General features: G+C 55.0%; 9 protein-coding genes across 9 annotated transcripts; 5 read left to right on the plus strand and 4 right to left on the minus strand.

Annotated features, from left to right (window-relative positions):
• Window positions 1-57: 57 nt before the first annotated feature.
• On the minus strand, window positions 58-2,654 carry LY79DRAFT_588766 (armadillo-type protein; the record flags this gene model as incomplete). Its single annotated transcript, XM_060560957.1, has 4 exons — window positions 58-591; window positions 644-1,270; window positions 1,334-2,428; window positions 2,547-2,654. 4 exons carry the CDS (start codon window positions 2,652-2,654, stop codon window positions 58-60), a joined length of 2,364 nt encoding a protein of 787 aa, XP_060416036.1.
• A 763-nt stretch (window positions 2,655-3,417) lies between these two features.
• LY79DRAFT_547612 (mitochondrial ribosomal subunit S27-domain-containing protein) lies at window positions 3,418-4,460 on the minus strand. Its single transcript, XM_060557339.1, has 4 exons — window positions 4,348-4,460; window positions 4,085-4,290; window positions 3,984-4,030; window positions 3,418-3,917 (listed from the first exon to the last, which is right to left on the minus strand). Exons 1-4 carry the CDS (start codon window positions 4,384-4,386, stop codon window positions 3,898-3,900), a joined length of 312 nt encoding a protein of 103 aa, XP_060416037.1. The 5' UTR covers window positions 4,387-4,460; the 3' UTR covers window positions 3,418-3,897.
• Window positions 4,461-4,633: 173 nt separating this feature from the next.
• On the plus strand, window positions 4,634-6,418 carry LY79DRAFT_547617 (RNase3 domain-containing protein). The gene has a single exon (XM_060557340.1). It carries the CDS (start codon window positions 4,798-4,800, stop codon window positions 6,067-6,069), a length of 1,272 nt encoding a protein of 423 aa, XP_060416038.1. The 5' UTR covers window positions 4,634-4,797; the 3' UTR covers window positions 6,070-6,418.
• Window positions 6,419-7,000: 582 nt separating this feature from the next.
• Window positions 7,001-8,456, plus strand: LY79DRAFT_682051 (acyl CoA binding protein). The gene is made up of 2 exons (XM_060564578.1): window positions 7,001-7,545; window positions 7,613-8,456. The coding sequence occupies exons 1-2, from the start codon at window positions 7,358-7,360 to the stop codon at window positions 8,163-8,165; spliced, it is 741 nt and encodes a 246-aa protein (XP_060416039.1). The 5' UTR covers window positions 7,001-7,357; the 3' UTR covers window positions 8,166-8,456.
• A 475-nt stretch (window positions 8,457-8,931) lies between these two features.
• LY79DRAFT_547620 (uncharacterized protein) lies at window positions 8,932-10,115 on the plus strand. Its single transcript, XM_060557341.1, has one exon. The coding sequence runs from the start codon at window positions 9,084-9,086 to the stop codon at window positions 9,723-9,725; it is 642 nt and encodes a 213-aa protein (XP_060416040.1). The 5' UTR covers window positions 8,932-9,083; the 3' UTR covers window positions 9,726-10,115.
• Window positions 10,116-10,330: 215 nt separating this feature from the next.
• On the plus strand, window positions 10,331-13,135 carry LY79DRAFT_547622 (uncharacterized protein). Its single transcript, XM_060557342.1, has 6 exons — window positions 10,331-10,526; window positions 10,597-10,620; window positions 10,671-10,722; window positions 10,778-10,792; window positions 10,862-12,766; window positions 12,822-13,135. The coding sequence occupies exons 1-6, from the start codon at window positions 10,412-10,414 to the stop codon at window positions 12,937-12,939; spliced, it is 2,229 nt and encodes a 742-aa protein (XP_060416041.1). The 5' UTR covers window positions 10,331-10,411; the 3' UTR covers window positions 12,940-13,135.
• Window positions 13,136-13,682: 547 nt separating this feature from the next.
• LY79DRAFT_547623 (uncharacterized protein) lies at window positions 13,683-16,370 on the minus strand. Its single transcript, XM_060557343.1, has one exon. The coding sequence runs from the start codon at window positions 15,893-15,895 to the stop codon at window positions 13,937-13,939; it is 1,959 nt and encodes a 652-aa protein (XP_060416042.1). The 5' UTR covers window positions 15,896-16,370; the 3' UTR covers window positions 13,683-13,936.
• A 422-nt stretch (window positions 16,371-16,792) lies between these two features.
• LY79DRAFT_114147 (aldo/keto reductase) lies at window positions 16,793-18,196 on the plus strand. Its single transcript, XM_060550722.1, has 3 exons — window positions 16,793-17,062; window positions 17,214-17,334; window positions 17,385-18,196. Exons 1-3 carry the CDS (start codon window positions 16,955-16,957, stop codon window positions 18,092-18,094), a joined length of 939 nt encoding a protein of 312 aa, XP_060416043.1. The 5' UTR covers window positions 16,793-16,954; the 3' UTR covers window positions 18,095-18,196.
• LY79DRAFT_114137 (uncharacterized protein) lies at window positions 18,016-19,927 on the minus strand. The gene is made up of 3 exons (XM_060550721.1): window positions 19,424-19,927; window positions 19,097-19,278; window positions 18,016-19,017 (listed from the first exon to the last, which is right to left on the minus strand). Exons 1-3 carry the CDS (start codon window positions 19,563-19,565, stop codon window positions 18,298-18,300), a joined length of 1,044 nt encoding a protein of 347 aa, XP_060416044.1. The 5' UTR covers window positions 19,566-19,927; the 3' UTR covers window positions 18,016-18,297.
• Window positions 19,928-20,661: the final 734 nt, after the last annotated feature.

Consider the following 20,661-nt stretch of genomic DNA (forward strand, 5'->3'; position numbering starts at 1 on the left):
TCGTATAATAGTAGCTGACGGGTTTTCGTAACAGTGTCGAGACCTTCGTGACATGATTTAACGGTAGCCGCCACCAGGACCGCCATAGCGAGGACCAGCGCCCATCCGATTCATGCTAGGACCAACTCCAGGACCAGGACGAGTCGCGACGGCTGGATTAGTGCAAAGCATACCAACACGGGACCCGAACTTGGATCCCCGAAGAGACACCATGTGCTTGCGTATGTGGGCAGCAACCACCTCGCGATGCTGCATGCCGGAATGGGTGAGGATGTACTGAATAAGGTAATTTCCGTACTGATCACTGGCAATGTCGACAAGAGGGATACGAGGGCGGTCAAGTCGTCCCTCGCAGACTCGGTCGAGGTAACGGCTGAGAAATTCTCCTCCACCAATCTTGAGGCACTTCTCGACAACCTTTGAGGCATACTGGTCGGTGCTGTACTCGGCAGCGTAGCGAATGACATGGTCAATGGCACGGCTGCGGTCAGCCGGCGCGCCATGTTCGCAAATATGCTGAATACACCAGTTTCCGAATTGGCCATGGGCCACAATGTCGATGTTGGCAAGAACCTCCTCGATGCAAGGACGCTGAATTTTTGGTAAGCACTGTATTTTCTGGAGCAAACATATGGAAACATACCTTGTCTTCCTCAAGGCAATTCTCAAAGATGTTCTGGACAACCAAGCTGCCAGTCTCGCCCAAGGCGACTTCGTGCCACATGCCTCGCAGGGCGTCGTTGACAAACTTCATGATCTGAGGAGGAGACTCAGACCAGCGAAGCTCGAAAAGCTTCTGCCAGACATGGCAAGCATAGCGGTGAATGACGGTTTCGGGAATTCGGCGAAGGAGTTCTTGAACCATGATACCCTTGTAGTCCTCAGGGACAGAGTCAAATGCCTTCTGCACCACGTGACATCCGAAAGGGTCCATGGAAAGATTGAGAGTGTTGCCGCGAATGGCCTCAGCGATCTTTACCACCTGCTCCGGGGTCCCATGCTCGAAGCAACGTTGAACGAGGAAGTTGCCGAAGCGGTTGACCATGAGAGGGTATGCTTGAGCGACAATGGCCTCGACGATCTCGTACTTCTGATCCGGGGTGCCGACCTTAAGCTTTTGCTGCAGAAAGATAGACGCCTGCTGGTCGTTGTTGCAGACAATCTTGTCCACAATGTACTTCCAGTTGCAGTTGACATTGCGGTCCAACAGCCGACGGTAGTTGAGAGGTTCAGTGGTTGGGAGGTATGTCTGTCCCTCGGTGGCGATAGACTGTTTGTAATCAAAAGTTAGCTCGCTGGGTCTTGTCTTTTCATTCTGACTCCTCCAACGTACCTCCGTCTTCCATCCATCAGTAGTGGTGAATTCGGTTGCGTGAGGCGAGAGTTGACTGCCAATGGGCTGCTGATTATAGCTTTGGTACATGCCAGAACCAATATTGCCGGTGGTGCTGCCCGGGCCTCCGCTCATGGCTTCGAACGGAGCAGGGGAAGGTGTGAAGCCGGCGTAGTTCTGACCACTAATGTTGGATCCGCCGTACGGTTGAGGGGAGGGCCATCGACTGTTGTCGAAACGGTTGTTCCGGCGACTGCTAGAGGGCCGTGAGAAAACCTCAGTGTCATAGCTTATGCGATCACCTCGGTGACCGTCCGCCATGGAGTAGGGGCCAGCAGGATCCATGTAGCCCTGGTTGAAGCCACCACGGCCACCTCCGTACCAATCACCTCCAACTGATTGTGAATCGGACGAGGGTGTGGGCATGACATGATTGGAAAAGGGGGGAGGACCTCTGTGGCAAGCCCAGGCAGGGCGAGAACGACCGTACCCGCCAGCAGAAGGGGCGCCAGCATCTGAGGAGCTGTCATCGTTCGGGCTCCAAGGGTTCTCGGCCCCGAACATGCCGGAGCGGGCCGACGACTGAGGGATTGGATTGTCTTCTTGCTTGATGGAGCGTGACTGCGCAAGTTCGTGGTCGAGGCGAGAAATTTTGGTCTGAGCTCGAGCAAGCTCCAGCTTGAGTCGGAGAACCTCTTCCATGTTACCGTGATTCTCCTTAAGGGTGGCACTGGCTGGACGGGTTGCAGGGGCAGTCGTGGGGAACGTATCCGTCGCGGGAGTGATGGGAACGGAATTGGTCGTTGCGGTAGACTGGTCGAAGCCGCGCGCGTACAAGCTCTTGTCGTCCGAGCTCTTCAAGGCCTCATTCTGCTGGTCGAGGGCGGCTTGCTGCTCCGACAACTTGGCGAGCAGCATGTCCATAGGGTTCGTGCCAGCAACAGTAGCCGACTCCTGATTGGTCTTCTTCTGTCGTCGCTGTGAGCGAGACGGCGGATGGCGAGTGGAAGAACCAACCTTAAGAGCATTCTGATTGACGAGCTTGGAGGTACCAAGAGTTACAATGGTCGCCTTCTGCTTGAAGGCTGAGACATCCTTGGATTATTGTCAGCTCGGTTACCCATCACGCATGTTCCTTGATTCGTAGTAGGAACCTGGGTCGCTAAGGCAGTCGACGGCCAGTTATGACGGTTGTCAAAGGGATGGAACGTACCTTGGCAGCTGTCTCGGGAGACTGCTTGGTGTTCTCCTGGAGGAGAGTCTCCGGGAATCCCGGAGAGCTTCGCTGGGGGGTGGCACCCGAGGAGGGAGGTGTGGACATCGCGGCGTTGGGTACAATGTCTTGTCGGAGGGTCGATACTTTGCAGTAAATAGGCAGGGGTATTGCCCGAAGGTGGCAGACAAGATGGGAAAGATTCCTTTGTAAGGGATCGCAGATGAAGGATTGTGGATGGAATTTTCTTTCTGCTGTGGAGGTAGAGCTTTTGTAGTGGTAAGAGTTGGAGAGAACTGAGGATTTTGTTGTCGAAATTTCGGGAGGAGATGAAGTAGAAGGAGGAAGGAGCAAAAGGCAAGGCAGGGAAGGAGGCAAGCTTGGATATGCCAGGTATCTTTGCTCGAAGCTAGTTGCCCTATTTCTGATTCCAACTCGGCAATCGCGAGGTAGCGAAGGGATCAAGAGGCTTTGCCGCCAGGCTGAGTCCAAGGTGAAGTAGGTGTGATGCACCGTTGAGCTGATCGAAGGAAGAGCTCGCTATTGCCCTTGTGGAAGATTGGAAGGAGATCGCCAATCAGCAGCAACAGCCCTATCTCCTCTCTCCAGGGGATAACTGGACCAGACAGGTACGTTGGCGCCTGTCGGAACTTTCTTTGATTTAAAATGTCTGGTGATCGACCCCGTTGTCCCGGTGAGCGAGAATCATACGCTGCCCGACAGGTAGCATTACATTCAGCACTGCGTGGTTATTGCCATCAGACGGAGCCTGGCGCTGTTTGCCTTAGACACACTGCCTCCAGACCAACAGGCAGGTACCTCTTTTGCAGCATTACCAACTCGAGGCATCGCGAATCATGGCCTGAGAAATGTTTGAGGTTAATATCGGAAAGAGAGTGTTTGCCTTCTTATCAATCAATCAACTAGCTAGATGCAGCCAAGAAGAATCGACCACATTACACCACGAATATCAGCCAGTCGCAAGTTTTGAAATCGGGACCCAAAAAGATACTTCCGAACAAGCCTGCGCAATCCATAGCATGCTTGTGATTTTTTAGCATTGACATACTCCATGTTATTTTTTACACCGGATGCCCTGTCTACAAACATCCTTCTCTAAACCGCCTCCTGGCCGTGAGCCGCAGCACCGTCTCTCCAGGGGGGGGGTTCGTGGTTTCTAACATGTCCATATACCGCACCATAGTCGTCGAGACGGAAAACCGCTTTGATTTTGGGGGATAGACAGAAGCTATCCAGCACCTCCGTTTACAGGGTAATTTGGCGGATATGGGTCCGGCGATTCATTCAGTAGTTGCACATCGTATCGTACAGACGGTCTCGCAGAAGGTTCTCATTTCCTCTTTGGCGCAGCTGCTAGATGGTTAGTACTTTCCTTCGAGGGTCGTGGCGCACATTCGTCGAGGGAGAGGGTCTTACGCTTCGATTTCAGCTTCTTGGGCGCACTCTTGCCTCTTGCCTTCAGACTACGTTGTGCGTTAGCAGCAGCTCATTGTCATGTCCCTTCTTCTCAAGCATACCCAGCAATATGCTCCAACCGGTCCACCTCTTCCTCGTCGTAGGTCGTGAGTTCAGGGCCAAATTCCCTCTGGACGTCTTTGATGGTGAGCACCTTGCGCGGGTAGTAGGATGCGAGAGAAGGTCCCTTCAGGCGTTGGCGCAGGATCTTGTTTCCCGTTCGCAATCCCTCCGGGTTAAATGTTGTTGCAAAGACTTCGCATTGGGCCTATTCCTATCAATTAATTGGTGGGTTCCTAGATTTGAATATAGAGGCGGGGGTTACCCTCATCAGGTCCAACAACCTTGCGCGTGGAACACTCATATTTGCCTGTCTTCTAAGAACGCTGTCAGGCGATCACCGGAAAATTGTCGCGAAGTCGAGCAAGCTTAGGTAGGCAAACCGCGAAGTCCAACGTTGAAACCACACGAACCAAGCCGCGACGTCCGATTGGTCCCGGATGTCGGGTCATCGATTGGCCGGCATAGACGGCTCCTTCCCCTGTCGCACTGGAGTGCTGGGGGTCCACCCATTGAAGTGTAGCACTAGGCTCCACCGTCCAAAGTGCCTAGATCTTTTTTGTCAATGGGTGAAATAAGGATGTAAAAGTTGCAAACAACGTCACTTAGTATTTTCAGCATTCAACTTCTACCGAACACTCTTTGAGTATTATATTGCGTCTCGAGTCGTAAGGAGAAAAATTAGTGAATCATCCGGTGGTCTGACAACAGCAGAATGAGCAAGCGCTCAAGCTCAGGAACGCTGCCTCCAAGCAAGCGAAGACACACAGAATATGAGGCGCTAGGATTGCTTCTCGACCACAGCGATGAACTCATTAGTTGCCTTCAGACATTGTCTAAATTGAAGGCTGAATCATCTTTTGAGAGCCGGGATTTGCAAAATCTACGACGCCTGAGTAAGAGACTACTACCTTCATTCAAGCAACTGGCTCGCGAAGGATCCGCCCAGGACGAGAAAGAGGGAGAAAATGGTGTAAGCACGATGAAGCTCCCAACACCATCATACCAGAACCCGATCAGCCGATTGACCACTTCTAAAAAGGCCTTATCAAGCAAGGAGGACGAAACCTCGCCGACGCCCTCTGCACCTCCAATTCCTTCTTTCACTCTGGTTACGCCATGGACACCCGCAGATATCCCAAGCTCGATGCCACCTCTCCCCAAGATCTCGAACCCAGTCCTAGAGATGGCAGCTTTCACTCATGGTGGTATGGCCAAGAGTAAGACCGACCTAAGTTACGACCGTCTTGAGTGGCTCGGAGATGCCTACCTTGAGTTGATCTCATCATCTCTCATCTTTCAGACCTTCGGGGGATTGCCTACTGGAAAATGTTCCCAATTGAGAGAGCTTCTCATCCGCAACGCCAATCTTGGAGAGTACTCTGCGCATTACAAGCTCTTCGAAAGGGCCAGGCTGCCCTCCGAGTATAGGTCTAACGGGAACCTGCCCGCCGCGGCCAAGCCACACGAGATCCAGAAGGTTCACGGAGACTTGTTCGAGGCATATGTCGCCGCGATTGTCCTCTCAGATCCGGTCTCTGGACTTTCCCAGGCAGCAGAATGGTTGAAGACACTGTGGGCGACGACGATCAGAGATCAAATCAGAACCAACGCCCGAGATCCTGGAATGGGGATGGTGAAGGAGCTGGGCGGGACTGCGACGGTAGGGACTCGAGTTCCGCCCAAGGTCCGGTTGAGCCAAGCAATCGGTAGCAGAGGCATCAGTATCCGATACGAAGACATGCCTAGCGCGAACAAGAAGGATAAGTACAACAAGAAGTTGGCTCTCTTTACCGTCGGTGTCTATCTGGACGGGTGGGGGGAGAAGAATAAACTCCTAGGGACGGGGAGCGACCTGAACAAGAAGGAGGCAGGACAGAAAGCAGCTCAAATGGCGCTGAACAACAAGAAGTTGATGAAGGTTTACGAGGAGAAGAAAAGGGCGTTCGTGGCAGCCCTCGGGGAGACGGAGGTTGAATCAGCCTGATACGGCTACATTATACCCACGATACCAATGCCAAATGAGAAGCGATGAAGTGACAAGCTTGCTGACAGGGACATACGGACGAGACCGTCAGGAAAGGACACGCAATGACAGAACGAAGAACGTCGACGGCCCATGCGGGAGCAAACTACCGGTAGGGCCAATGTATGATCATGAAGGATGTCAACTCGGATGATTTGTGTCTCTGCAACAGTCCCGTGCGTACTCAAGCCGAGTCAAGTCGAGTCACCGGATGCCAAATAACGAGGCACCGCCGCAGATGCGGTGCTGTCCCCAGAAGCCTCGGCTCAATGCCAGGATGGCAGTCAATTTCAATTGACGCAAGTACAAAACAAACCGATACTCGGTGGTAAATCCGGCAACTTGCATTGCATTGCACGTGCCTCTTTATCGTGGCCGACACGACAGCCGCAAGACGGCTAGCCACACTTGCCGAAGACGCGGGGTGAAGGCGGATTGCTAGCCAGGATCTCGGGGAACCACAACCCCTGACAGGCCCCCCCCGTCGGGCCCCGCGCACCCACGTCTAACCCCAGCTACACCTTCCACGAGTCACTAGGCAGTTGCGTGGGTGGCCGAGGCAATGACAATTACAGCGCGCAACCCTCCCCCATCCCATGCCCGCCCAACCCGACACAGGCATTCGACAGCTGATTGCCGAATACCAACTACTTTGCCTCGCCCTTTACCGTGGTTCTCCTGCCAGCATCCTCGCTACCCACCCAACAGACCCCTTCCTTTTGTTGGACGACGAGGAAGAGAACTTTCCATGGAGGAGCTTTCGCATAATGCATATCAGCGTGTAGTCTTTAACTGCTCCTTTTGCCAGCGCATGTTGCCTCCATCACCCGTTTCAGCCCCCGCAGCCGAGGTACCTCGCTCTATCTTGGATTCTAGTTGAAGAGGGAACCCACCTGCGTTATCTTTAGCTGGTGTTGTTAAGCCGAACCACACCAAATCCCCCGACCCAGCCAACCCGAATCACCTCGGATACACGCCATAAACGCGCCTTTCCCTCCCTCACCCAAGTTTTCTGGTTCAAGGATAGCCTTCTAGATGGCTGACTCCGTGGGTGAGTTAAGAAAGAAAACCTTACCACCACCCTTTTGTTGTGGAGAGTAATTACCCGGCTAATTAATGCGATTATGCTTCCTCTCCAGATCGCGTGTTCGTCCATGCCTTAAATACCGTGAAGAAAATACCCAAAACAGGGGCCTCGCGCCCCCCGCCGTCCGACAGGCTGCGACTCTATGGCCTCTATAAGCAAGCAATGGAGGGGGACGTTGATGGCGTCATGGAACGACCGACCTTGGCTTCCGGCCTGCCTGCCGACGAGCTTCAGCGCGAGAAAGACAAGTGGGATGCGTGGAATATCCAGAAGGGCCTGAGCCGCACGGAAGCAAAGAAAAGGTATATCGAGGCGTTGATCGAGACGATGCACAAATATGCGACGACACCGTAAGCTCATATCTCTCCTCTGCTTTGGTCATTTGCGCATCGCGGCCCTACTGACACGTCGATGCAGAAACGCTAAGGAACTCGTCGCGGAACTCGAATTCGTGTGGAACCAGATCAAGAACAACAGTCCCAGTTCGACCGACTCGTCACCGAAAGACACAAGGTATACCGGCGGGTTACGACAATATGAGCAACCCCTGCTCGAAACCGAAGGTCCGCTGAAAGTTCTAAGTCCTATGAGCGAAGACGACGCTGCTGAACAGGACCCGGTAGGGAGGATAGGTTTCAACCAAGACGAGGAAGCAGACGCGCTTGTTAGAAGCAGTAACTGGTCCCGGAGCGTGGAACGAGCCCTGGAGAAACTCTCAGCCGAAGTCGCGGCATTGCGAGAGCAAATCACAACAGGAAGGGAGTGGAAGTCGAAAAAGTCACGAAGCTTTCCTGCCTGGATACGATGGCTGACTTGGTTGATAATGAAACACCTCGCCATCGACGTGGTCCTTTTGGGTTTCATTCTCCTGTGGATGCGCAAGCGCAAGGACCGGAGGTTGGAAGACTTGGTCCGGGCGGGGATAAAGTTGATGAGGGAGTACGTGAGGAACTTCTTGCCATCTAGATGACAACTTTCCGATGGTTGGTGAGAGGCGCAGCCTACGACCGGAACGCCACTGATGTGGCTCTTTGCATCCTGATCACAGCATCGACCTGAGCAGGGCCACATCTGCCACTCGTCCTCAGTAGAGCTGGAAGGCTTGCGCGACTTGGACGCCAGTCCAAGCTCAGAGAGCATGCGAATGCCGTCCTGCGGCTGCATGCTATAAGTCTCATTATAAAACGCGGAGATCACATATGCGTCTCCGATATTGATGACAGACGAGTAGCTCCTGGGAGACGATTTCACGACTACGCCTCCAACCGGTTCGGCACCAACGGGATCGAGTTAGAGAGGACGCCACTATATCATGGGTGGCGCTCAAATGCCGAGCCGAGCTTAGTAGCTGAGTCTCATGGGGCGAACTATGCAGACGATTAAGGCCTTCCATAGATCTACATTTTTAATCTGTCAGGAGAACCCTGCACACCTTGTGTTTTATTCTCGTGCTTGATAACTGCAAACGCGATTTGAGTATTGCGTTGTTTTTCAACGTGCCTTCTGTTTTGATGATGCCCTCTTACATGTTTACACCAACACGACGCCTGCAAAGCGACATCAGCCGGAATCAATGAGATCCTAAATAGGTACGCGTGTGCATCACCAAGCAGGCATTTCGAGAAATAAATTTGCAGACACTGGTCTTTGCTAGGAATTGAAGAGGTCGCGAGGTTAGAACAACGTTACGTACCCGGCCAGAGGCGTGGGACCCTAGCTTAGCTATTTGCTTTTGTGTCCTGGGCTATTCGCTCAGATCTGAACTTCATACTTTCACCTCGACCACGTCTAACACACCACAAAGAGCAAGCTGCAAATTGCGTCGTCGTCCCTTCCCATGGCCATAATCCGGCGCGGCGTTCATTCTCACTGAAACATACGATCATTGATGGACAAGATGCACGAGAGTTCAGGCAATACAGCAGAAGCCCCAGAGAAGATGCACCACGGCAGTGACTCCCCGGAAGAGGAAGACATACCGATACTCGTACCAGGCGCCCCGGCGATGGCGATGTTTGTCCCCTTGGAAGAGAATCTTTTCGAACCCTTCGATGTTCCCCAAAACAAGAGCGACCGTCTGAGGCTCTCTCAGCAAAACATCGAGAAACACACAGCTGCCGTAGAGCAGAACATTAGGTACATATACGAACGGGAGCATCGGCGCATCCTACAGCACGCAAATAAGTTGGAGGCGACCAATGGCGTCTTCGAGACCACCACAGGCCTTATGCCGGGTGAAGAGGAACTCATCATGGAACACGTGAACGCCCCGATTCCTCACGGTGCCGACTACAACAATCGTCACTTGTCAACGTACGCATACCCCGAAATCCCGGGCGATTTGCCGCCGAGGCAGGCGGCACTTCATTGGTCACTTTACAACGCCGGCCAGGCCCTGATGCAACTAGGAGGTTATGCCACTCATGCGCAAGAGATCAAGAACCATTACAAGGCAGCTTTGGAGAGGGAGCTCGCGCAGGATGAGGCATCTGCCAACCACAGACAGGACGGCGAACCTGCTCAGAGCTAGAAACGACAACGGATAGCGTGAGCAGCAACGACGTCTTTAGCGAAGGCGGCGTGATCTGAGGCGGGAGGCTAAAGCCAAAGCCGGACTCTCGTCACGTCTGAGACCAGCTCATCCATGGTCCATGACAGCGACTCGAGAGAAGGGGTCGTGGGCACAACTACTTTGTACATACGAATCACCAGATACCAACAGATACACTTGTACAGTCTACAGCTAGTCTCATTATCACGATGATATGTAACGACCGGCGGTAAGAGGCAACGGTCATTGAAGAGTTCTCCCATGCTTCCATAAACGGCGTCAAAATGATTCATCTAGGTACACTAGATAGAGGAAGGCTCGATTGGAGCATCTTGCGATGCTCAAGCTCACCTACGATAAGTGTCCATATACAATTTAAAGTGAAGAAGAAAAAGAGGAAGGCCGCTCTGCGACGAAATTTTCGGAGAACTAAATGGTCCTCGGAGGAGTTTCTGGGTGCCTCAGGCGGCAAGGAGCTCCCGGGCTGGTGGGCCAATCACCATCGATGTAAATTAATCGCGAGTTCCGCACTAGCGCCACCAAATCCCCATGGCCCGGGACAGAAGAGCAGTTCCTCCCGACGTCAACGATTGAATATCAATCCGCCCTCCCACCACAACGCCCTCCCCCGTTCCGTCTGAGTCTCAATCCGTCAAGGCGACACGATGCTGCGGCATTCTCTAGCACGTTCGGCTTGGCGGACTGGCAAGCAGGCCGCCAATGCCTCGCGAACTTTTGCTACCACGGCTCGCAGGAACGCCGAAGTCGAGCTCACAGTTGGTATGGACAAGCTCACCCTCGAGAAGGGGTACCAATTGGTTTCTGGGACAATTGCTGACAAGAGATGCAGACGGAAAGAAGGTGTCAGTCGAAGGTGAGATGCGATGTGGCCCTGTCAGGGTATTCCTACTCACGACCTCCTAGCCGGCTCCGCCCTGATCCAAGCTTGCGAAAAGGCAGGCGTTACAATCCCTAGGTTCGTTCAGTCATTAAAAATACAACTTAGAAGGCGGTGACTGACTTGAAAACAGATATTGCTACCATGAGTACGACTCCGTAGATCGACGAAGCTGTGGCCGTTGCGAGGGATGATGCCCGACTGACAAATCCAACAGAAAGCTTGCGATCGCCGGTAACTGCCGTATGTGCTTGGTCGAAGTCGAGCGCGCCCCGAAGCCCGTAGCCTCCTGCGCATGGCCCGTTCAGCCCGGTATGGTCGTCAAGACCAACTCCCCCATTACACACAAGGCCCGTGAGGGTGTCATGGAATTCCTCCTCGCCAACCACCCCCTCGACTGCCCTATCTGCGACCAGGGTGGTGAGTGTGATCTCCAAGACCAGTCGATGCGATACGGTGGCGACCGTGGTCGCTTCCACGAGGTCGGCGGCAAGCGTGCCGTCGAGGACAAGAACATCGGCCCCCTCATCAAGACCTCTATGAACAGATGCATTCACTGCACACGATGCGTTCGTTTCTCCAACGACGTTGCTGGCGCCCCAGAGATGGGTTCTTTCGGCCGTGGCAACGACATTCAGATCGGTACCTACCTCGAGCAGAACCTCGACTCCGAACTCTCCGGCAATGTTATCGATCTCTGCCCCGTTGGTGCTCTCACCTCCAAGCCTTACGCTTTCCGCGCGAGACCCTGGGAGCTGAAGCACTCCGAGTCCATCGATGTTCTTGACGGTTTGGGATCTAACATTCGTGTCGACTCCCGCGGCCTCGAGGTCATGCGTATCCTTCCCAGACTTAACGACGATGTCAACGAGGAGTGGATCAACGACAAGACTCGTTTCGCCTGTGATGGTCTGAAGACCCAGAGACTGACCATGCCCTTGATCCGCCGTGAGGGTAAGTTCGAGCCCGCCGATTGGGAGCAGGCCCTTACCGAGGTCGCCAACGCCTACCACCACCTCCAGCCTAAGGCCAACGAGTTCAAGGTCATTGCCGGTGAGCTGACTGAGGTCGAGTCTATGGTTGCCATGAAGGACCTGGCCAACAAGCTGGGCTCTGAGAACCTGGCCCTTGACATGCCTTCTGGAAGCAAGCCCATTGCCCACGGTATCGACGTCCGCTCCAACTACCTGTTCAACTCCAAGATCTACGGTATCGAGGAGGCTGACGCCATCCTCATTGTCGGCAGCAACCCCCGTCACGAGGCTGCTGTTCTCAACGCCCGCATCCGCAAGCAATGGCTGCGCTCCGACCTTGAGATCGGTGTTGTTGGCGAGACATGGGACTCCACTTTCGAGTTCGAGCACCTCGGCCTCGACCACGCCGCACTTAAGCAGGCCCTTGCCGGCCCCTTTGGCAAGAAGCTGCAGTCTGCCAAGCGCCCCATGATTATCGTGGGCTCTGGTGTCACCGACCACGTTGACGCCAAGGCTTTCTACGAGACCATTGGTGCCTTCGTTGACAAGAACGCTGCCAACTTCATCACCCCTGAGTGGAACGGATACAACGTTCTCCAGAGAGCCGCTTCCCGCGCTGGTGCCTTTGAGGTCGGTTTCGTCACTCCCTCGACCGAGGTTGCGGAGACCGCCCCCAAGTTCGTCTGGCTTCTTGGTGCCGATGAGATCTCCGAGAAGGACATCCCCAAGAACGCATTTGTCGTTTACCAGGGCCACCACGGCGACCGCGGTGCCCAGCTCGCCGACGTCGTTCTCCCTGGTGCTGCTTACACCGAGAAGGCCGGCACCTACATCAACACCGAGGGCCGTGTCCAGATGACCCGTGCCGCCACCTCCCTCCCCGGTGCTGCCCGTACCGACTGGAAGATCATCCGTGCCGTCAGCGAGTTCCTCGGCGCTCCTCTGCCGTATGACGACGTTGCTCAGCTCCGTGACAGAATGGCTGAGATCAGCCCGGCCCTGGCGGCCTACGATGTGGTTGAGCCTGTTGCTCTGCAACAATTGAGCAAGGTCCAGCTCGTTGACCAGAACAAGGGCTCCAAGGCCAGCGGTACGCCCTTGAAGAAGGTCATTGAGAACTTCTACTTCACAGACGTCATCTCAAGAAGGTTAGTCGACTCACCTGGTCCATTTTACTCAGTATCATGCTAACATAGTCTCAAGCTCACCGACAATGGCCCGCTGCTCCGCGGCCAAGGCCACCGGCAACCCCAAGACCAACTTTATGGCGCCAGGCATGGAGGAGGACAGGCCAATGGGTCAGATCGAGTACGGGGCATGAGGGACAGGCTGTACGAGTACGAATGCTGTGGAGAAGAGTAGAAAAGAAAGCTCCTTTGTTTGGGATGAATGCATTGCTTGTACATAATAGCACGCGTGGGTAGAAGGAGGCGGGTAGTTGAAGAAAGTAAATAACTTCACCTGAGTGCCATGTGACGACGCGACGTATCCCCGGCTGTTCTATTATAATATTCAGGCGTAGCGTTGTTATGAAGCACGACTAAGGGTACTCACTGCTTATGCCCTAACATCTCTTGCTAAGGCAAGCCTATGGTGCCATGAGACTAGGGACGAGAGAAGGGACGGATCTCTGTATACAATCTGCCAAACATTGAGATGGAGTTGACATCCAGCAACTGGACACTGTAATTAAGTCCCTGAGGGGGCCGAGATATGTTGCTGCTCTTGGCCTCTTAACCATGTGCAGAATACTGGACGTGGGCTGAGTGAATGTTCAGAGGCCGTTGCCTGATAACAAACCTATCTGGTCCCTGAGTCCCTGGCATGCTCAGCGTGACCAGAACGTAGGGAATCCGCTGCCCACACCTCTCCGCTGGGTGCAGGACAAGAGTCTGCTCAGTCATCTCTCTTAAGTACCCTGGAATCTCTGGCTCCGGTGGACCCGTTGGCAACACACCCTCGGCCCATATCAGTGAGGTAGCGACCTCGAGCCACAGACGTCTTCCTTCCTTGACTCGGATGCCGATCGCGCCATGAACGAACTGTCAACCGGTACTGGAGAGCGTGGCTCGGAGGGCGATGGTAGTGAGGTACTGTCTCCAACCAAGAAGGGCATGATCAAGATCCGAGTTCCAGCTCCTAAGAGCACGGAGGAGACACTCCCTTCACCGTGCCATATGGGATAGAATAGATACGGCGCAACGAAACATAAGAGGATGATGATTATTCAGTGAAGCTCGAGGAACTTCGATGATACGTTCATAAAATATCATAAAAAGGCACGTTACAACGATCGAGATAAACTTAAATCTTCTCATCTATGAGCTGCAGCTGCACTGGATAGCTCTCTTCAACTTGGGAACATCCCCAACCCACCTCTCCTCTTCCGCCTTATCACCCTTGTACTGCCGCCCCTCAATTTCCTTGCCATCCCAGCTGTCCTCAAAGGGGTGCAGCGCCATATGCATGACCCGCCTCAACACGTCCCTCTCGCCGTCCTTCTCCACCCGCTTGATGATCTCGTCGAGCACCCACCCGCGCGGCACAAAGTTGGGGTTGACAGCCTTCATTGCCTTCTCCCTCTCAGCATCGCCCCGGGGAGCGTCGTCCTCGCCCCAGTCCTCGACCACGCGCGCGCGCCACTTGCCCAGCCACGCGCCAACGTCCGCACGGCCTTTGGCCTCGCCGCCCGCGGCGCCATCCTCAGCGTGGAAGAAGCGCACAGCCGTCTCGCGGCGGGCGTCCTCGTCAGCGATGTCAGAGAGCTTGACGGAGCTGAGGCGCCGGAAGAAGTGGTTGAAGTCGAGCTCGTGCGACTCCATCGTGTCCAGCAGGTTGCTGAACAGCTCATCGAAGTCGCTCTCCTTGAAGCTCTTGAGCCCCAGGCGCTGCGCCATGAGGCGCTTGTATTCGGCCATGAAGAGCGCCTTGTACTCCTCACCGACCTGCATAATGAGCTTCTCGGCCCGGGCCACGAGGGCGTCGGCCTGGCTCTCCTCGACGCCATTATTGACGAAGGCATCCTCATCCACGCCGGCGCCGGCGCCGATCAGCTCGCCCAGCGCCTCGCCAAAGCGCACCAGGTTCCACCAGATGATGGTCGGCTGGTTGCGGTAGCTGTACCGCAGGAGGTGGTCGTCGTGGTTCGGGGTGTAGGCCGGGTCGAAGTTGTCCATGAAGGCGAAGGGGCCGAAGTCGATGCTCAGGCCCGCGACGGAGGTATTGTCCGTGTTGAGCACGCCATTCATGAAACCGTAGGCCTGCCACTTGGCGACCGTCAGGGCGTTGCGGCGGGCGACCTCGCGGAAGAGCCGGGTGAAGCGGTTCTCGGCCGAGTCCTCGGGGCCCTGAACTTCCGTCGCAAGCACACCTCGGGCGGGCTCGAGGCACTCGCCCGGCTTGTCCGGGTTCGCAAGGCGAGCGGGGAGGGTCTCCCAGCCGCCAAAGACGTCTTCGGCCACGTACGTCGCTAGGGTACGGATCATGGCGCGGTCGCCCCTCGCGCGGGGGAGGTCGAAGTTTCCGAGGCGGATCCAAGACTGGGCAAAGCGCAATACGATGGCGCCAGGCTCGACAGTCTCGCGCCTGACCTTGGACTTTGGCAGAAGTGTCAGGGCTAAGGCGCGCGTGCTGGGAATGCCGAGGGCATGAAGCGCCTCGGATACCACGAACTCGCGGATGCTCGACCGCAGCACCGCCTTGCCGTCCGCGAACCGCGAGTACGGTGTGATGCCGGCGCCCTTCAGTTGCAGCTCGTACCGCACTTTGGATCCGGGGTTCGTCGTCTCAAACAGGGAGATGGCGCGGCCGTCGCCGAGCTGGCCGGCCCACTGGCCGAACTGGAACCCGCCGTAGCACTGGGCCCACGGGTACCCGCCCTCGAGCTTCTCCTCGTCCCACCCGTGTAGCCTGTTCCCTGCGACGGTCTGGCGGAACTCCTCCGTCTCTTCGTCGCCTTCCTTGATACCGATATCGCGCATCGCAGCGGGGCTGACGGCGAGAAGTTCGGGGTCCTCAGCGGTCTCGGGGCGGACCCATGTGAAGGCGGCATTGCGGACGCCGCGCGGGGTGATCTGGTCGCGCGGGGTCTTGTGGGAGTCGGCCGGGGTCGGGAAGAGGGAGTCGGGCGGGAGGGAGGAGGTGTAAGTCCACGTCTTGGGGAGCTCTGCTATCGGGAGGCCGGGCCAGGCGGGCGCCCTGTTGGAGAGTTGAGCGGCCATGATGGGTAGTCTGGAGGCTCTGGGGACGGTTCGGCGGGAGAGCAGTCGCGAGAGCATATACGCAGTCCGTGGACGTCAATGAAGCGTGCAATGTAACTAATAAGAAACAGCTCTGTTGTGGTAAAGAAGAAAAACGAAACGGGGGTATCGCAGATTCCAGATGTACAGTATAGAAAATAAAATAAAAAGACCCGGAGAAAATTCCGTATGGGAGGGGGGTATTTGCTAATGATGATGGCGCCAGCCGACTAGGTCACCCGTTCGGCGATGCGAGACTCCGAACCTCAGTGGCAACGGACTTTGAGCAATTCGCCGCCATGCTGACCTAAGCCGCTGGAGATGCGCACCTGGGTAGAACCTCAGCGTCCACATCGACGGGTTGCTGGTAGCAACGGGCGTCCCGGTTCCGGAACCATTTGGCCCAGATATTCCGATTCAGACCCCATCCTATACGGATACTTTTGACCCTTTTTTATCTGTCAATGCCTTTTCAGGGGTCGTAAGGTTTGTCCCTTGAAAGCTTGCTGAGAGCCCATGGCCCGTGTGTTCAAGCAAAAAGAAAGCTTCATCCCGCTCTCACGCAACAGCTCCCAATGCTGTCGTCACTATTGGCGTCATTGCGAAGAAAAAAAGCCCCCCCATCATCCTGGGAAAACCAGCACGCCCTGGCAAGATCCAATTGGGGCAAGTGGGGTCTCCCCAGCGTGCCAGCCCAGCCCAGCGCCACCCAGTGCGCCTTCGTATGAACGGACCTTACGAAGCTCTCCTCAGGTCGGGTACGGCTTTTGGTGATGTCAATTGGTCGTTTCGGCTCTTACTGGCCGGCGCGGCGGGGAGTGGTCTCGTTTTCCTGCATTATTGGTCTTGTACGGGTACCGTATGTCATCGAAACGTGGAGAGGGCATAGAGAGCATGGTGCATTCTTGTCGTCCCATCGTTCTGATAACCAGATTGCCCATTTTCCAGCTCCAAAGCATAGATCCATCGAATTAGAAATCCAAACCCCTAGCCCTGGCCCATTTTCTACTTGTTGATATAAACTGCTGCATATTTTTGAGGTTGACCTCAAGGCTCAGCGCAGCAACCACCCCTCCTCTATCACTCCCAAATCGCAACATGAACTCGATTCTGTCCACGTTCACGCCCGATGCTTCGGGAACCCCGCCCAAGCAGGTAGACTACATCCCATGGCTCACGCTCAACGATGGCAACAAGATCCCAATGGTGAGTTACCACTCCCAGCAATGAATCCGCCTCCGCAAGGAGGACCCGCCCCGTGGTAACGTTGTCAGCACTTAATTGCTCCCAGAGCCTAAAGCCTGGGCGGACCAGGACTAGCTCGCTCCAACGAACTGTAGTGCTCACATCTCAGTAGCTCGGATATGGTCTAGGGACAGCCAACTACAAAAGGGGCGGCCCGGGTTTTGACGAGAAGATTGTCGACAACACGGTCCGGGCTATCAAACTTGGATACCGTCATCTCGATGGCGCGGAAGGTATGCGCAGACAGTGACACCCAATGAGAAGGCGCTCTAACGGAAGCCAGTCTACGGAAATGAGGAGGAGCTCGGCGCAGCCATCAAGAAGGCCGGTGTGCCGCGGGAGAAGCTCTTCGTTACTGCCAAGTGCAGCGGAACCAAGAAGCAGAACACCGAAGAGGCCTTTGCGACGTCTCTGAAAAAACTTGGTCTTGACTATGTGGATCTCTATCTCATCCATGGTCCCTTCTTCGCCGAGTCGGACGAGGAGCTCCAGCAGAAGTGGGCAGAAGTGGAGGCCATCAAGGAATCCGGCCGGGCCAAGTCCATCGGAGTCAGCAACTACCTTCAGTCCCACCTTGAGACTATCTTGAAGACGGCCAAGATCCCCCCAGCCATCAACCAGATTGAGTTCCATCCTCACCTGCAGCACGGCAACCTGCTAGAGTTCCACCGCCAGAACAAGATTGCAGTAGCGGCGTATGCCCCCTTGACCCCCATTACTTCAGACGTCGATTCTCCCGTCAGGACCATCTTCGCCAATCTGTCCAAGAAGTACGGGGTAAGCGATTCCGTCATTGGACTCCGGTGGTGCATCGACCAAGGTCTGGTCACCCTTACGACCTCGTCCAATGAAGACAGGCTGCAGAGTTACCTGAACCATCTCCCTGCCATAAAGCTCACGCCTCGGGAGGTGAGTGAGATCGCCAAAGCCGGCGAAACCAAACATGTTCGCGGGTTTTGGAAGAACAGGTTCGACGCTGATGACAAGAGCTAAGTGGGTCTATCACTGGGAGCCGTCTGAACATCTCGGACCATAGCGTCAAGTAATTGTCTATGTAGCGATTCATCGGGAGGATTAATGAGAAACTGTCAAGTGTGTAATCGTCCCTAGCGACGCCAGATATGACGGCATGAAGAACCAAACATGACAACACGAGCATTTATGTAGACTCTGTTGGCTTTCGTCCCCAATCAATATCAAAGCTCGTCATCAGATTCCGTCTCGCTTTCAGCGGGCGGAGGTGGTGCTTTCGGGGCGGCCCTCTTTTTGGCAAAGGGGAGTTCCCTCTTCATTGGAGGTGCTTCCTTTTGGGCGGCCGTGGCCTGCCCCTCGGCCTGTGAAGTTCCCACAGACTCATGTTGCTTCTTAGACGCTGGCGCTGCTGGCTCGTCATCATCATCATCTTCACTAGCCGTCTGATCCTCGTCTTCGGTCGTGTCGCGCTGATGCTCTGAATCTTCAGGAGCTTGCTCCACGTCCATCTTCTCGAAACCTTCATCGGAAGAGCTATCGTCATTGGCGGGGGCGGGGGCGGTCTTCCTCTTGGCCGGCCTAGACTCAGCTGCGGCATGGCCTTTTCCTGCGGCCTGAGAACTCTGTACCTGCGCTAGTTTGTCGGGCTCGACAGACGCAGACGCCAAAAGTTTCTGCTGCTGTCTGATCTTGACCTTCTTCTCGTTTAATAGGTCGCGGAACTTCTCTAGCAGTTCCGACTCGTCGGCCTCCTTGGCCGCGATTAGGCCGTCAAGCTGTGCTTTGAGCTCACGGACAGATTCTTCAAGCCGGTTCGCTGTTGCGGTTGCAGAGGCTAGGGCTTCCTTGGCCTCCTTGGCCACCTGCGCCGACAGAGCACACCAGTCGAATAGCTCAATCAGCTCATGCGGGCTGTGGCTCAATTCGATGGCGCCGAGACGTTGCTATAGACCAGCCATCAGCCCACCGGCCGGCCACCAGGAAAGTTGGGCTGGGAAGAGGTTCAAGCAAATCATCACTTACAGTAAACTCCTTTCCCTTTCTCCGGACAGTCAAAGTAAGGACGGCTTCATTTTCTACATCGGCGAGCACCTCGATGTCGCTGGCTGGTTCTTGTTGTAGCACGGCAGTCAGAATGGAAATCCATTCGTCCTCTGTGCAGGGGCTGTTCTTGACTCGAAGTGCAGCGGCTTTATCTTGACGCACTGCAAGGGGAACCTTCTGTTAGCCTCGCCAGGTTCCGTTTCGACGGTGCATGACTTCGGCGCATGAAAGAACATCGGACAAGACCCACTCACCCGGGCCGCGATGATCTTCGGCCAGAAACAGGATGGCGAGCATTCTACTCACAGGAAACGGCATAGGGCTCCACGCCATCAGTTCCAACCAACTTGACATCCAATGCTTTGGACCGTATAGGCGTAGCTTGGATGATGACGAAGCCACCTTGGCTCTCTGACCGGGGAAACCGGAGGATGTGTGCCGAAGTCATGACGAGCTAGAGGTGTGATAATTTGCCCCCGTGCGTGCCCCAAGATGAGTTGCCGTTCCAGTGTCAATGTCAATAGTGGCTGTATCTCGGGGGGATCGAGTCCGAGAGCGTCGGGGGCCAAGGTGTTGTGGGTTTCAGGGACCAGCAGATTGGTTTGGAAGGGCTGGAATCCAAAAAAAATTAACACCTCGGTTTGAGGGTGTTTTGGTTGGGTGGTATTCTCGTGAGACAACAAGAAAAGGTGAGACTTGGTCAGAGCCTCCACTCCGTAGTTGGCAGTTTATTGACATTAAGTACAGGGTAACGAGAAGAAGCTATCTATCTGAGCCATGAGGGTCGTCGAGGGGCCCCAGGGTTCGGAACTAGGCAGTAGGTAGGTGCCTAGTGCCTACCTAGGCAAGTAGGCAGGCAGGCAACGGAGAGGGCCTGAGCAACGGCCTCAGGCATACCCTTGGATGTTTAGACATTCATGACGGCAAGGTCACAGTCGGACAGTCGGATGACACAGAGAACGGGAACGTAGTCAGCGATTCATGTTGTTTTATTGTCAAGGTTGTCAATAAATAAACACGAAGCTATGGAGACTGTTTCGAGGCTATTGGTTTGAAGGGGTCGCTGGGAAGGGCTAGGTATTACTAGTTTCTAGGGCCGTTCACCCTGAAGAATCAAAGATTCGATAACCTCCTTTCACGGGTGGTGCTCTTGCTGAAAAAAGCCAACGAGCCAGTTGTTGCCAAATTGAAGCGGAAGGCTGGCGACCTCGTTTAGGTTCTCCCTAAGATGCGGACCTGCGGCTGTCGTCTGGCCTTTGGCCGAAGCACCGGAAGACGAGGAAGGAGAAGTGGGTGCAGGCGACGGTCGCGGCTCGAACGCGTCAGAATCGTGGTGCAACCATCCCCGCATCCATTCCCTTATTAACCCAATCAACCCACTATACGACGACCGTCCCCGCTGAATCACGTGGCTCACCCTGGAAAAATTCGTGATTCACTACGGAGTACGGATACTCAGTGTGGTAGGCGCAAGGAGCCCTGGAGCCCTGGAGCCCTGGGGACCCCCCTCCCCAGTCTCCCTCCCCCCAGCAAGGCCCATTCCA

The sequence above is a fragment of the Colletotrichum navitas genome (genome assembly GCF_030913465.1).
Source record: "Colletotrichum navitas strain CBS 125086 chromosome Unknown LY79scaffold_17, whole genome shotgun sequence".
NCBI classification, from domain to species: domain Eukaryota; kingdom Fungi; phylum Ascomycota; class Sordariomycetes; order Glomerellales; family Glomerellaceae; genus Colletotrichum; species Colletotrichum navitas.